This window comes from Pungitius pungitius, chromosome 19 (assembly GCF_949316345.1).
Source record: "Pungitius pungitius chromosome 19, fPunPun2.1, whole genome shotgun sequence".
In the NCBI taxonomy this organism is placed as follows: domain Eukaryota; kingdom Metazoa; phylum Chordata; class Actinopteri; order Perciformes; family Gasterosteidae; genus Pungitius; species Pungitius pungitius.
In genome coordinates this window covers 16,400,187-16,417,409 of record NC_084918.1, presented here as the reverse complement: position 1 = coordinate 16,417,409, position 17,223 = coordinate 16,400,187, and the positions used below count along the sequence as shown (strand labels likewise).

The following is a 17,223-nucleotide window of genomic DNA, read 5'->3' as shown; positions in this document are numbered from 1 at the left end:
TTTCCACCTTAAGGATTCAGCTGCACAGACCTGTGGATCCGAAGAGGGGGCAGACCCCAGCCTGGACTTCAGTGATGCTGAATCCGGTTCTGCACCGACTGGTACAGAACTTTTAAGAGAGCGACTTGTGTTCAGAAGTCCGTGGAGCCTCAGGAACCATCTTCTGTCCCAGGGTCTCCTCCAGCCAGCAACATTCCACCCAAAAGACCCCAGGATCGCCCCGCGCTCACGCGCCTGGTGGGCAGGAAGCGGCTGGTCGCAGCAGGGGTCCTGGGAGTCGTCATGGTTCTGGTCCTCGTGATCCTCATCCCGGTCCTGGTTAACTCGGCGGGCTCGGCGGCGCACTACGAGATGCTCGGTACCTGCCGGATGGTGTGCGACCCCTACGGGACCAAGTCTCCGACCAGCACCGTCACGACGGACACGGCCGGGGACAGCGGCGTCGTCCAGTCTTTACCCACCTTTATCCAAGGTCCGAGAGGGGTACCCGGGCGTCCGGGTCGGGCGGGTCCACGGGGCCCTCTCGGGGAACCGGGACCGCCCGGTCCTGCGGGACCGCCCGGAGACAAAGGCAGACCAGGCTTACCGGGACCTCGAGGACCGAGCTCAGCCGCCGGGGCCATCAGCGCGGCCACGTACAGCACCGTGCCCAAGATCGCCTTTTACGCGGGACTCAAGAAGCAGCACGAGGGCTACGAGGTGCTCAAGTTCGACGACGTGGTGACCAACCTGGGGAACCACTACGACCCGACCACCGGCAAGTTCACGTGCTCCATCCCGGGGATTTACTTCTTCACGTACCACGTCCTGATGCGCGGGGGCGACGGCACGAGCATGTGGGCGGATCTGCGCAAAAACCACCAGGTAACACGCGCACTATTCACTCACTCACAGCCTGCACAACTTCTCCCGTGTAATGAGTGCGCGTGCGCGTGAACTGGACCTTGTTCCCACTGAGGCCACGCAGGTCTTCACTGACTGCGTCCACAAGTCATTCAACAGCCTTCATAACGACATTGAAGTACATATCTATAGTATATATCATAGTTATAGTGTATTATTAGGGTTCCTGAATCCCTCCTTGTGACGGACGGGGGATGAGGATGGACAGAGGCCCTTTGCTGCCTCCTCTCTCCTCTTCCCTGGGGGGGGGGTTCTGTCAGCAGCACATCTAATCCCAGGGTCGCTCCAGCAGGCCTGTCAGCCTGCCTCCAACATGTCTGGATTAAAGCAGCGGAGCGGCTCGCCGTGACACATCACATGCAGCTAGAGACACGTTTCAATTAGACCTTCCACCAGGGACACGGGACTGAAGGGGGGACACGTGGACACCATTAGATTGAATCAAAGTACATTATTTTCCATCAGAGCAGCATTGGTTAGAATGAAATTGTCTTCCTAAAATACAACTTTTTCATAGTGCAGTGATCTCTTCACGGCCTTTTCAAAGTAAAAGCTGCATGCAGATTCATATAAATCATTTAGAAAAAGAAACGTGCATGAATGACACGTTCTGAACTCATCTTAATGTTCTCCTTTCTTTCACTAGTGTCACTAGAAATGCTCTTTTATTCAAGGATGTGATGGTGTAATATTCTCCATGCAAGTAGTAATGATTATAATAACAACAATAATACAAAAGCTGCTCTCAGATCAGATTCCTTTTGATACGTCATTGCTTTTAAAAGAACAACCCTGGGTTTCTGAACGTATTGAAGGGAAATACAGAGCATATTACCAGCTGCCATTTTGCTAAATTCTGTACCTTGTCTAATAGCGTTTGTCTGTCATCGCTCCGTCAACCTCCACCCAAACGGCGGCGCGTCATCAGATGGCCCCGCCCCCTTTTCAACCAACACGAAAAGACAAATACCATTGAAACGGATCACGTCTGTGGAACATAAGAACAAAATAATATGCCAATCAAATACACATTAAAAAGATGATTCAGGCAAAGGGAAAGCGGCTTCAGAAGTTCTTCTTATGCAGGGCTTCAAACCAACAATGTCCTACATAGTTATAGTGAAGTCATGACTACCAAACATCTCAGGTGGGAGGGGCTAACGCTGAGGAGCCAAGGAGAGGGATCAAGGACTCACTAAACGTCTTGGACTGAAATGTGTGTGGGGGAGACACGCAGAGCACCACGAGGTCTGATGAGCTGCTGAGCCGCCGGTCTGGAGCCGTTTGGAGAGGCTTCTTCGTGTCTTATTTCAGTGACAGTTTGCTGGTGGTTTTCAGTGCCGACGGTACTGTGCACAGACTTTGAGACAACGGACCCACACGGACGTCTGCAGCTCACATCAGAGGCACAACCTGGACAATTGTGTCCCAGACAGGCAGCGGATGTTGGTCACATGACAGAACCATAGATTTTAAAAGATGAAAATACAGTGCAATCATTCACATGATTTGATTGATCCCTGCATGTCTTCTTGTCCAGGACACAAAAAAAGCCTGAAGTTCTTCTCTGATGTCTCTGAGAAAACGAGGTCTGTTCAGGCAGAATTACAAGAAAAATTAAATCCCATATTTGATATATTACAGGTATTCTATCAGTCACTGGACAAGTATATATACTGTATATATATATATATATATATATATATATTAGGGCCGGGACTTTAGCGTGGTAATTACGATTAATTAATTACAATGTGAATTAAGATTAACTAATTACACAAAAAATAACGCATTAAACATTTTTTACGCATTTTTACACTTATTTTTTGCACCGCGGAACGTTTCTCACTGGATGAGTTTCGGGGGGACCGATTATACTGGAGCACCAACTAGCGTCCATGACTTCAGACAACAACAAACCACAGTGAACATGAACGAAGAAGCTGACGAGACCGTGTCGGGTGGCCCCGTGAATGGGAAATCTTATTATAATAAACACACGGATGGAAGCGTCGATAAGAGCGTGGTTGTGTGCAAGCTGTGCAACAAGGAATTCACATCGAGCCTCAAGTATCACCTCAACGCAACACAATTAGCAGCAGCAGAAAAAATAACCAATGTTCTGAATGTACTTGAAAGTATTGGTCTACTTAAAAAAACATAGTTTACAGAAGGTCTACTTACCTATAGGCTACCTGAATTTCTGAAAGTACTATATTTCTATATATGCTATTTCTACACTTGTCTGCTTGAATTGGTTGAACAAAAATAAAAATCCATGTGAAAAAAATTACTTCTCACTGTTCTCAGGTCTAATATTTATGCAATTAAAATGCGATTAATTTTGATTAATTAATTACAAAGCCTCTAATTAATTAGATTAATATTTTTAATCGAGTCCCGGCCCTATCAAATATATATATATATATATATATATATATATATATATATATATATATATATATATTTGTCCAGGTTGATCAGTATTGACTTGGATGGGGGTCATTGCGCATCTTAACCAATGAGAGCCCTGGGAGGTGGGCCTAAGTTGCCCATTATAATGTAACTTAGATATTCATTTTCAGTGGCAAATTTCTTTGGTTTCAGATTTGATTTCAATTTAAAAAAATCTAATTTGAGATTTACAAGAAATATTTGAACTGCTTTCACTTATTTGTAACCAGGTTTTCAAAAGTGTGCAATACATTACTGTTGAAATCTATATATTTTACATTCATTTAGAATTTTGTTGTTGAAAACAACACGCACTTTATTGGGTCAAACGTCTCCATCACGAGGAAGCTATGCTGCGTTCATAGCCGACTGCCCATCAGGTGGATGTGGTGATTAGAATTCCTGCTCTGCCTACGTCCCCTGAAGGCAGCGCACTTGAGGAAGGTTGTCAGCCTTCTTCCTCATGGTGTCACTCCTGATTAGCCACATCACAATCACAAAAAACATCATTTTCATCTGGAAACCCAAAATCTTTTCATTCACTTATTTCTTGTTTTTATACAATATTTTCCGAAAATTGAAGATTGAGATTGAATTTTCTTTTTCGACAGAATGACAAAAAATTAACGAACTTTTCTTTTCAAAGGAACTAAAAAGTTGATATCCGACCACTTGTTAGCCCGTGTTATCATGACTATCGTGACACACATGCACAACAATGTATTGATATATATACATATAATATTTATTTATCTGTACAGCTAAGATACATTCCAATATTCAGTGATCGTATGCTCATGTAACATGTAAGCTGGGGTCATGAAACCTTTTCGGCTCGGTTTGTACCACAGAAACTTGGCTGTTGGGTCTTATCTGCTGAGTGTTAAGAGTGAAGCCAAGTTTATGCTTCTGTGTTTTCAGAGAAACTCAAGGACACACACACAGAGCCTCTTGTGTGCTGGCGTGTGTCGACCCATTTTTCTTAACAAAGCTACTCGAGCCTCATGCAGCCCACAAGGCTGTGATTGGTCTGCTAACTGCATCCTTTCAGGAATCTCACATTTCCGGTTTCATAGCATAATTCCATCATTATTACAACGAAGATTTTTGAAGACTGAATGAATCAAATTGAGTCTTTATAAATAAATGTAATCTAAATTGATTACTCATTACTTTTAAGATTTAGTCTTAATGAATTTCAAAATGTGTGATTAAATAGTTAATTTTGTATCTATTGACAGCCCTAATTTATACGACAAAATGAGATATGAGACATTCAAAAATGAGCCACTATATATGTCCAGTTGGTAATCTTTCAAAAGAAGATAAAGAGGCACAGCTTTAGTTTGTGGTTCTGTTCAACCTGAATTACATAATATATATACAGTATGTATCTAATAAATATTGATACAATTGTCATAGAGGCTACAGTTACATGAATGATGAATTCTTACACTGTCAAATAATTACATGTTCAAGCATGAAGGCAACCAGCTGACCCCACTTGTAACATATTGGAGGGAAATATTAAATTATTCATATTTGTAAAACATGTATTTATTATTATTACAATTCATTCCTGCTGCTGGTTTGGGGTCTCAATGATGGACCAGGTGTCCTCACAGGTCCTTTATTGAAATATTGTTTCAATAATGATTGTTGGTTGTTGTTTAGATAGGAGTGACTTTATTATTATTGGATGTTAATAAACTCATTTATACTAACAGGAACACTGCAGGGACAACCACCATCAGATAGAACCTCCATCAGCTAGAACCACCATCAGACAGGACCACCGTCAGATAGAACCTCCATCCGATAGAACCACCTACCTCCATCAGATAGAACCTTAATCAGATAGAACCTCCATCAGATAGGACCACCATCAGACAGGACCACTGTTAGATAGAACCACCATCAGATAGAACCTCCATCAGATAGAACCACCGTCAGATAGAACCTACATCAGATAGAACCACCAATCAAGTAGAACCTCCATCAGATAGAACCTCCGTCAGACGTTTTAATGTAACAGACAAACATAACAAACAGATGACGTACAAAAAAAGAACAAATAAAATCTAAAAAAAGCTTGAAATACAGCACAGCAAATGCTACACGTTGTCTTTTCGTCAAGCTGGATCAGGCCTCCTCCCCCGTGAGTACTGGTAGTAGTTTAATAGTGTTCTAACCTGATAGGTGTGTCTACAATTGAGCCACTTTGTGTTTGTGCATCTGACGGCTGTGTCTAATTGTGCTTTGGAAATGCAAGAAGGTGACATACAGAGGTGTACAGAAGTGTGTTTAGTGTTTCAGTGTGAGGCTGACATTGCCCAGTGAGCATTTTTTGGTTGAAAAGACGTCTATTCGTAGACGTTGAAAAGACGTCTATGTTTAGACCACATATCAACGTGATTTTTAATACAGTAAAATGTCGTCCTCTACTTTGTGCTATAGCATTATTTTATAGGTATAAAATGAAATGACGTCCACATTTGTACATTTACCACCGATATTAAAAATCATGTTGAAAACGGGTCTAAGCGTGTGCGATGTTTCACACACTTTTTGGCCGGTTGAAAAGACGTTGAAATGAGGTCTTAGACGTTCAGACCTCATTTCAACCCGATTTCAACCATATTTCATCGTTGTAAGTACGTCTTGTGCTCACTGGGTGTGCTCAGTGGTACAAATCAGGGCCGGGTTTTGCTCCTTGAGTGTAAGGTTTGGATAATTGTGTGATACTTTGGATTTTAGGGTATATTCAATGGTAAAGAACTGTAACTCTCAGGGATGCCTTTCTTATATAATAATAATATAGCGAAAAGATTCCCGTCTCAAAGTGATGCAGAAGAATGAGATTATGCATTTGTTACTTCGCTCCATAAATTCTGGGTTACTTGTTGTTCCTGAAGTCATAAAAAGTAGGATTGTTATCAAGCTTCAATAACTCGAATCAGCTTCCACCTTCAGTCTGGTCACCTCATGAGATAAAGCTTAAGACTTTCCTCTTTGATACCTCTTATAGTTTGAGCTGGCTCAGGTTAGCCTGGAGCAGCCCTTAGTTAAGCTGCTGAGGAGGTTCTATCTGATGGAGGTTCTACTTGATGGTGGTTCTACTTGATGGTGGTTCTATCTGATGGAGGTTCTACTTGATGGTGGTTCTATCTGATGGAGGTTCTACTTGATGGTGGTTCTATCTGATGGAGGTTCTACTTGATGGTGGTTCTATCTGATGGAGGTTCTACCTGATGGTGGTTCTACTTGATGGTGGTTCTACTTGATGGTGGTTCTACTTGATGGTGGTTATATCTGATGGTGGTTCTACCTGATGGTGGTTCTATCTGATGGTGGTTCTACTTGATGGTGGTTCTACCCGATGGTGGTTCTACCCGATGGTGGTTCTACTTGATGGTGGTTCTATCTGATGGAGGTTCTACCTGATGGTGGTTCTACCTGATGGTGGTTCTACTTGATGGTGGTTCTACCTGATGGAGGTTCTACCTGATGGTGGTTCTATCTGATGGTGGTTCTACTTGATGGTGGTTCTACCTGATGGAGGTTCTACCTGATGGTGGTTCTACCTGATGGAGGTTCTACCTGATGGTGGTTCTATCTGATGGTGGTTCTATCTGATGGAGGTTCTATCTGATGGAGGTTCTACCTGATGGTGGTTCTACTTGATGGTGGTTCTATCTGATGGTGGTTCTACCTGATGGTGGTTCTACTTGATGGTGGTTCTATCTGATGGTGGTTCTACTTGATGGTGGTTTTATCTGATGGAGGTTCTACCTGATGGAGGTTCTACCTGATGGAGGTTCTACCTGATGGTGGTTCTACCTGATGGAGGTTCTACCTGATGGTGGTTCTATCTGATGGTGGTTCTACCTGATGGTGGTTCTACTTGATGGTGGTTCTATCTGATGGAGGTTCCATCTGATGGAGGTTCCACCTGATGGTGGTTCTACTTGATGGTGGTTCTATCTGATGGTGGTTCTACTTGATGGTGGTTTTATCTGATGGAGGTTCTACCTGATGGTGGTTCTACTTGATGGTGGTTCTATCTGATGGTGGTTCTACTTGATGGTGGTTCTATCTGATGGTGGTTGTCCCAGCAGTAGTCCTGCCGTACACCTGACTTACTACTTGCAATTATTTGTATGATCTCTTGTAGCGGCCACTCGGATTGATTGATCAAGACAAAGAGAGTTTCAAACGGGTCTTGATTTATTTTGTTTCTCTCGACAAGCACCATAAGCACCATGACGTCGTGAACATCTTTAACACTGTGACAACTACAGAATTAAACAGAAGAAATACACAATGCTTCTATGTAGTTAACTATGTAATTAAGTAATTAACTTATACAAAATCATGTTTACACTCGATACAAATCATTTGAAATACTAGCCAACGTGAAATGAAATATGTTTAAACCGCTATGACAAATAAAACATCACATGCGTCCTTCATACCTCAATCCGCTCTCCAAGGGCGCTAATCAAAGGAATTTCCTCCACCAGCTAGCATCTCGACACACCCTCATAATTAGGAGCTTTTAGAAATGACAGGTACGAACAATACAAAATAATGAAGTGAATTACGATTTAAACTCTTTTACATCATTTGAATGTATGTAACACGATACATAACTAATGAGTTTACAAGTTTTACCCTTGCTTCGACGATGCGTGACTTCCATGTTGCGAAAGGTAAGTAGCAGGAAGTTAGCGTCACAAAAACATAAGAAGAAGAAAACTGCGCGTTTCAAAATAAAAGCAGAACAGACCTTGTTAACACATGAATATAATATTGTGTAGGAGAATTTGGCAATTTAAATCAGACATTTACATCTCTCTCATATAAACCGAATGTATTGTACATTGTTTAAGTTGTTCATTCTGTACACATGACATCCTGTAGTCTGTCCATCCTGATAGAAGGATCCTCCTCTGACCTTCTCCCTAAGGTTTCTTCCCTTTTTCCACATTTTGGGACAGACAATGTTGCATGTGTACAGACGTAAAGCCGTAAGAGGCAAATTTGTAGTCTGTGATTTCGGGCTATACAAAACCACTTATGCTTCATACAGGGTCACATCAGGCGAGAGACAGGGCTCACCCTGGATTGATCACCAGCCAATCACAAGGCTAACACAGAGACAAACAACCCGTGACACACCTACGGGCAATTTAGAGTTCCCAATTCAATTCAATTCAATTCATTTTATTTTGTATAGCCCAAAATCGCAAATTACAAATTTGCCTCAGAGGGCTTTACAGTCTGTACACATGCAACATCCTCTGTCCCGAAACCCTCACATCGGCACAGGAAAAACTCCCCAAAATATGAAAAAACCCTTCAATGGGGAAAAAAGGGAAGAAACCTTAGGGAGAACGTCAGAGGAGGGATCCCTCTCCCGGGATGGACAGACTGCAATGGATGTCATGTGTACAGAATCAACAATGTAAAAGATGTACAATACATTCAATTTCTCTAACTGAAATGATACAAGTAATTGCAAGTAGCAGAAGAGGTGTACGGCAGGACCACTGCAGGGACAACCTCCATCAGATCGAACCACCATCCACAGAGGCTTCTGTGGGGAGGGAGAGCAGAAAGATGTTGGTTTTTGATGACAGTAATATGAATCATATTTAAAGTAATGATGATGGCAGCAGCAGGTGTCAGCAGAGCCATGAGCCAGGAGTCAGAACCGGGGTCCGCACGAAACTATGATCCACGGAGACCTGCTAGGCGAGAAAGCACAAAAAACTCCCGGAAAGAAGCTTAATTAGTGATGTACATTAATAAAGCATGGATGATTGTGGGAGGAGAGAGTGAGAGTGAGAGAGGGGCTCGGTGTGTCCTAAGAAGTCCCCCGGCAGTCTAAGCCTAGAGCAGCTTAACTAAGGGCTGGTCCAGGCTAACCTGAGCCAGCCCTAACTATAAGCAATATCAAAGAGGAACGTTTTAAGCTTTATCTTAAATGAACTGACCGAGTCTGCCCCCCGGACTGAAAGTGGAAGCTGGTTCCACAAAAGAGGAGCTTGATAACTGAAGGCTCTGGCCCCCATCCTACTTTTTAAAACTCTAGGAACCACAAGTAGCCCAGCATCTATGGAGCGTAGATGCCTTGTAGGACAATACGGTGTAACAAGCTCTTTAAGATAAGACGGTGCCTCACCAGCAAGTGCCTTGTAGGTGAGGAGAAGTACCTTAAATTCTATTCTTGATTTAACAGGAAGCCAGTGCAGAGAAGTTAATACAGGAGTTATATGATCCCATTTCTTAGTTCTTGTTAATACACGTGCTGCAGCATTCTGAATCAGTTGGAGAGGTTTAAGCGATTTACAAGAGCAGCCTGATAACAAAGAATTACAGTAATCCAGTCTAGAAGTAACAAATGCATGAACTAGTTTTTCTGCATCACTTTGAGACAGGAAGTTCCTGATTTTTGATATATTCCGTAGATGAAAAAAGGCAGTCCTTGAAGTCTTCTTTATATGAGAGTTGAAGGACATATCCTGGTCGAAGAGAACTCCAAGATTTCTGACGGTGCTGTTGGATACCAGAGCAATTCCATCCATAGAGACTGTATCACGTGACAGCTGACTTCGAAGGCGCTCTGGGCCTATCATGATAACTTCCGTTTTTTCCGAGTTTAACATCAGGAAGTTGCAGGTCATCCAAGTTTTGATGTCTCCAAGACAGTCCTGAAGTCTAACAAGTTGGTTGGTGTCTTCTGGCTTGATCGATAGATACAGTTGAGTATCGTCTGCATAACAATGGAAGTTTATGCGGTGTTTTCTGATAACGTCGCCCAAAGGAAGCATGTACAGGGTAAATAGAATCGGTCCAAGCACAGAACCTTGTGGGACTCCGTGACCAACATTCGTGGTCCTCGATGATTCACCGTTCACAAACACAAACTGGGATCGATCCGATAAATAAGATTTAAACCAGCTGAGTGCAGTTCCTTTGATGCCAATCAAGTGTTCCAGTCTCTGCAGCAGGATACGGTGATCGATGGTGTCAAATGCAGCACTGAGGTCCAGCAATACAAGAAAAGATACAAGTCCTTGGTCCGATGCAAGTAGAAGATCATTTGTAATTTTCACCAGTGCCGTTTCTGTGCTGTGATGCATTCGAAATCCTGACTGGAAATCCTCGAACAAAGCATTGTTTTGTAGAAAGTCACATAATTGATTCGCGACAGATTTCTCCAGGATCTTAGCGAGGAAGGGAAGATTAGAGATGGGTCTGTAGTTAGCCAACACCTCTGGAGCTAGGGTAGGTTTCTTCAGAAGAGGTTTAATTACAGCTACCTTGAAGGACTGTGGTACATGTCCTGTCAACAAAGACAGATTCATAATATCCAGTAGGGATGTGCTAATTAACGGAAAAACTTCCTTAAGCAGCTTAGTTGGAATCGGATCCAGGAGACAAGTGGAAGAGTTGGATTTCAAAATTGTAGAAGTCAGTTGATCAAGGTTGATGGAAGAGAAACCATCCAAGTAGGTATCAGGGCCCACGGCTGCATCCAAGGATCCTACATCCGCGGACGGGTTGGCTCCGGTTGGGGGTAGTAGACCATCAATTTTCTCTTTGATAGTCAGAATCTTCTTATTGAAGAAGTTCATAAAGTCGTTACTACTGAGGTCCACAGGAATACACGGCTCGACAGCGCTGTGACTCTCTGTCAGTCTGGCTACAGTGCTGAAGAGAAACCTGGAGTTGTTTTTATTTTTCTCGATTAATGATGAGTAATAAGATGCTCTTGCGTTACGGAGAGCCTTCTTATATGTTTTAACGCTGTCTTGCCAAGTTAGCCTAGATCCTTCTGATTTGGTGGAACGCCATAACCGCTCAAGTTTCCGCACAGTTTGCTTTAGGTTCCGGGTTTGAGAGTTATACCAAGGCGCGAACTTCCTTCTTGTTGCCATTCTTCTTTTGAGGGGAGCAATACCGTCCAGCGCCATTCTCAAAGAGCCTGTGGCAGTATCGACAAGATGGTCGATTTGTGACGGACTGAAGTTTTCACAGGAGTCTTCTGATATCTTGAGACAGGACACTGAACTTAGAGCAGAGGGAATGGTTTCTTTAAATGAGGCTACAGCGGTGTCCGATAAACATCGACTGTAGAAACCCTTGGCAGGAGGAGGAGATTCTGGCAGTAGAAATTCAAAGGTTATCAGACAATGGTCGGACAGGAGAGGGTTCTGTGGAAAGATTGTTAAGTGTTCTATCACAATACCATACACAAGAACCAAGTCGAGGGTGTGGTTAAAACAATGAGTTGGTTTGTTTACAGTCTGACAGAAACCAATTGATTCCAGCAAAGAGAGAAATGAAGTACCAAGGCTGTCGTTATCGACATCCACATGAATGTTAAAGTCACCCACTATAATTACCTTGTCCGTTTTAAGGACCAAACTCGTTAAGAACTGTGAAAATTCACATAAAAATTCAGAATAAGGACCTGGGGCCCTGTACACTATTACAAAGAGAACCGGCTGGATTATTTTCCAGGTTGGTTGTGAAAGACTGAAAGTCAGACTTTCAAATGAGTTATAATCCAGTTTAGGTTTAAGGTTTATTAAAAGGCAGGAGTCATAAATAGCTGCCACTCCACCCCCTCGGCCTGTGCCTCGGGGGATATGAGTATTAACATGACTTGGAGGAGTCGCTTCATTTAAGCTAAGGTACTCCCCATCCGATAGCCATGTTTCAGTAAGACAGAAAATATCAACATGGTTGTCAGATATTAGTTCATTTACTAAAACAGCTTTAGAGCACAGAGATCTAATATTCAAAAGACCCCCTTTAATTCTCCTAGTTTGTTGCACAGTTGTATTGTTACATTTAACTTTGATTAAGTTATTAAATATAACTCCTCGGTTGTTTACCTTTAACTTAAATAACGGTGTCCGTGGGGCAGAAACAGTTTCTATAGAGTTACTATAGCTACTACAATCATCCTAATCCAGAGTCTTTGGACTGTGGGAGGAAGCCAGAGTACCAGAGAGAAGCCATGTAGACACAGCGAGAACATGCAGACTCCACACAGAAGAGTCGAACCCAGGACCTTCCTTATGTGCGTGCTAACCACCACCGTAATGCTGGTCCTCTCTGTCCTCTGGTCCTCTCTGTCCACTGGTCCTCTCTGTCCACTGGTACTCTCTGCTTTCGGCGGCCCCCTGTTATAATGGTCAGGGAAACACTGCACACTATGTTGGAAAGCCCAATGAGTGAAAAACCCAGCTGTTATATTTCGACAAAGGCAGGTTGGACCACTTTCTGAAATACGGGAAGTTATGAATATTTCACCTGCTAAATCCTAATTGCTGTTAGCAGGGCTTTGAGATGACACCCTAACGTGTGTCTGTTCCTCCAGGTGCGTGCCAGTGCCATAGCTCAGGATGCAGACCAAAACTACGACTATGCCAGTAACAGCGGTGTGCTGCATCTGGAGCCAGGAGACGAGGTCTACATTAAACTAGATGGAGGCAAAGCTCACGGAGGCAACAACAACAAGTACAGCACCTTTTCTGGGTTCATCATCTACGCCGACTAGACAACCCTCCATTAAGCCCTGAGCTGCTAAAGGCCTCCTGGCTCAGTGCTTCTGCAAGTCTTCCCTGGATGAAAGTGATGCACACAGTTCATCTGTGTACTAACCAATATGATTCAGCCTTGATAAACTGCACCATATTATATTATTCATTTTCATTTAATCATTTCTGTATGCAATGAAGTGTTGTTCCGTATGATCAATGGAATTCAAATTGTGCTGAATCAAACCCCATCCTCTCTTTGTGACATCACGCTTCGACCTGCAGCTGATGTCCTGCTGTGAACACAGTGCCGTCACAGAGCTTTATGGTGGATGAAAGGCCAGTCCAAGAGGAACGGTTCTTCCTTCTCAAACCTGACAACAAATGAAGAAAGTCACGATAGTGCAAATTATGTTCAGCAGCAGCTGGTGGGTAGTGGGTGCAACACCTAGTGTAATAAACAATATCCCCATCTATCAATGAATGAGAACAAGGAGAAACTGGTTACACTTGAAGAGCGTTGTGATTCACAGGCTGCAGGTTATCATTCATACTATCAACATAATAAACACACTCTTTGATAGGAGAGAAAAAACACCAAGTTTGATCCTGTGAGAAAGTCTGAAGTTAAACGGAATACTGCGTCCTCGGGTTCACCCTGAGGCCGACGAGCAGGACGTCGTGTGTGTACACTTTGTTTGATGATGAGTAAATGATTCAGACCAAAGCTTTGTTTATAGCTCATCCAGCATCTGGTGGTTGCAGGGAGGCCGGGGGTGGCCCCCCCTTTGGCTGGAAAGCTGCTCCTCATCGTTTCTTTACCCGGTTAAACGTTGAGTGAGGTTATCTTAAAACACTAGTACTCAAATGTGATGAATAAAAGTGGTATTGGTGCATCCCTAGTATCAATATACAGTGTAATGTATTTTACAGATTAAAAATATATAACTTTAGAATCATGTGTAAATACTATAGTGATAAACAAATATCCTTATTTTTTCTGTACAAAACCTTAAAATAAAGGAACAAGTACTTGACTATTCGCCGATTGTCTTGAAGTTATAGCAGTGTAACAGTGTTGATATATACATACATACATAAATACATTATATATATATATATATATATATATATATATATATATATATATGTATTTATGTATATATATATATGGTAGATAGAGTGTAATGGAGTGCAATATAATGAAAGTTATACTCTTTATTTGTCTTATAACAGTCACCCGTTTGTTACCTCTACAAAGTGGACATTAAATTGTCAGAAGTGACGTTGTGTGTGGACTTTGATTTGTTTCCTGTTCATACATCATCAGGAAGAGGACTTTATATGTTAGAAACACTGTGTACAACATTACAGTACACAGTTATAGATTATATGAACTCAGGTCACTCACGTCCTCTCATTAAACTAAAACACAATACTTAATCCCTGTACTTTCAAATAAAGAGTCCATAACACTCACTACACAAATCAAATATTACTGCTATCAGTGAACATGCGAGTTTACAAAACATCGTTCATCAGCATGAACACACACTTCAGTCCTCAACTCAAGGTTTAAATGAATGATTTTGAGATGTTTAAAATGCAAAACACACCTGGTAAAAAATGTACAAATGATGAAATGAGGGTTATTTTCCTTAGAAAGAACGTCACTTCACAATTTGTCATTTGTGATTTTGGGCTTTAGAAAATAAAATGGATGAACATGGCAGTTCAAAGCCAATGATCTCATGAAGGTCGCGTTGGGGAAGTGAAGGTTGGGGTGTTTTCCCCAATTTATCTTCAGGGATCCAGCCGATTTTCTCTCTGATCACACGCTTGCATCTGTAAGCTTGTTGAACCTTTATTACACATAGACATACATTACATACACATTAATTGTTGTAAAATGACCAGGCAATCAGGAGACAGGAATCACCTGACATACATACAACTCCAGCAGAAATTGTATGGTTGCAAAACAAGTCGTAGGTAAAAGGTATCTGCTTCTCAATTTGAAATCCTCTGTTGTTTTGACAGTAAAGCCAGGCTTGGTTAGTGCTAGTGTCCTCAGACTCTCGGGAGCAAAGAAAGACAATCTTGATAAGCTGGGAGGGTTTAAAAAACAGACAGGGGACAGGAATGGTCGCCACTGGGATCTCACATGGGATAGTTACCATGTGCTCCAAATCCTGCTTCACTTCCACCTCTAATCCAGACAGGAGGAGGGAATACACAGAGAAGTCCAATTATGTTCTGACCTTTCCTTTTCCTTCATTTCTACCACTGCTTTCTTATATTTATACAGAGGTAGGGTTTCAGTAAACATCCCAGTATGATTCAATGCAAAAAATCAATCACACAGAATTACTTTGCAGTTAAATATTTATTCCAACAGTTCAACATAATAAGGACATTCTATTCAAACAATTCAGGATATTAATGAATATGTATAATAAGTTACGAAACAATACGGTACGAGAGGCTGTCATTTATTGTTCAATAATGTCACGGTTTGAGGGTGTAGTTAACCCTCTACCTGTTACATTCTTGAAGATAAAGTACCTTATTGCTTTTATAACACGGTTACCAGCGACATCATAAATAAGAAGTAAATAGCTGCTTTTCAGCACAAAATAGTTGTAGCCACCAAACGTTGTGTATCACATGTCATCAGTCTGGAGACAAATAGTCTCTTACGTGCATGTAAACAGCATCGGGTCCCTCACCATCTCATTCATTCACATCATGACGTCCACCTTAATTGTCCGGTTGTAAAAGCTCAAAACGGTCATTTTGGGGGATTTATGTTTTTGTCTGGCGATCGCCACCGAGCTAAAAGCTAAAATGTCAACTAACGCTGGAAGATCTTCTCATATAATCGGGAATCAGTTTGAAAGACTCCTGTGAAAATTGTATTTTCCATTTATTTCTTGCAAGGAAGAAGAAGGAAGAAGACAACAGCTATACATGGACAGGCAGTGGCAAGCTTCTTCTCAACGTTACACATATATTTATACATTGACTGGGTTAACGCCTTGGTTAGTCTGAGGCTGTCTGCTGTCAGCTGTTTGTCAGTAAGTCATGTACTCATCACCTCTTAATTTAATTGTATTAAACCCACAATAGGGTCTCCAAGTAAATGATTTGTCTGACAGATTTATCTTTTAAATTCATCTTTAAACCGTGGTTACTTGTGATAACCGCTGAGCTTTTCCTCATCTTCCCAATGTGATTATGGACAATCCTGGGAGAAATGGTCCTGCAGGGACCTAAGGGGATAACCTTATTTATTTATTTATTTGAGCACTAACCGTTCTGCTCAAAAGGAGTGGGCCGAAGCAAAAGAGCTTATAGGCGCCCACCCCAAAAATAACAATTGTCATCTCACAATCGTACTACAGACCATAGTGCCAAATACAACAAACAACATCAACAAACAAAAGCAAGAGAGATTATATACATGTACGGTGTGGGTTGCGTGGGGTTGTAGACAAAGGCACAGGACCTCAGGGTGGCCAGTTTCAAAATGCTTTATTTCGGCTGTTTTCAATAATGCGCCGGTGTCCCGCTCGCTCGCCCGCCTCACTGTTTTCATGGGGGCGAGAGGAGACACGTTAATTATCGCCAGCTGGTGTCAAGCGTTCCCACCTGGCACTGTTCCCCGAGCCACTCCCCCTCTCTCGCCCCTGCAGCCGAGCCGAAACCACGCCCACCACCACACTACACTTACATGTCTGATCACGGTAGAATACTCCTAATGGGCAATATTTTCCATTTTATACTTGTCAAAAATCTTTTGTTTGTATTTATATTTAAACAGGTTGATATTTGGACATTGTTTCATGTCTATCTCTAAGTTATTCCACAGTTGCACCCCATTAACCGTAAGGCCCAAACCTTTCAAGGTTGTACTATGTTTTTGCGTCCTAAAGTTCAATTCATCACGTGATGCACAGCCACCAGTACGTTCTTGAAACCTTCTTTGTATTTGACTTGGTAATAGTTTGTGCCTCGCCTTATATAGCATCTGTACTGTTTGGAACTCAAGAAAGTCATAAAACTTCATTAACTTAAATTTGAAAAATAATGAGTTTGTGTGGTCCAAAAACCCAACTTTATGAAGGAGTTGGATGACTCTTTTTTGCATTGTTACTATTGGTTTTAATGTGCTTTTGTATGTACTACCCCATACCCCAGAACAATAATGTAAGTGGGGCAAGAGTAGAGAAAAGTATACAGTATGCAGAGCTTTGATGTTTAAGAAATGCTTTACTTTTGCAATTACTGAAATACTTGATATGAGAAT

At 42.0% G+C, this 17,223-nt stretch overlaps 1 protein-coding gene across 1 annotated transcript; it reads left to right on the top strand.

Moving 5' to 3' along the window:
• Nucleotides 1-14,015, top strand: c1ql3a (complement component 1, q subcomponent-like 3a). The gene is made up of 2 exons (XM_037456302.2): nucleotides 1-864; nucleotides 12,755-14,015. Exons 1-2 carry the CDS (start codon nucleotides 283-285, stop codon nucleotides 12,932-12,934), a joined length of 762 nt encoding a protein of 253 aa, XP_037312199.1. The 5' UTR covers nucleotides 1-282; the 3' UTR covers nucleotides 12,935-14,015.
• Nucleotides 14,016-17,223: the final 3,208 nt, after the last annotated feature.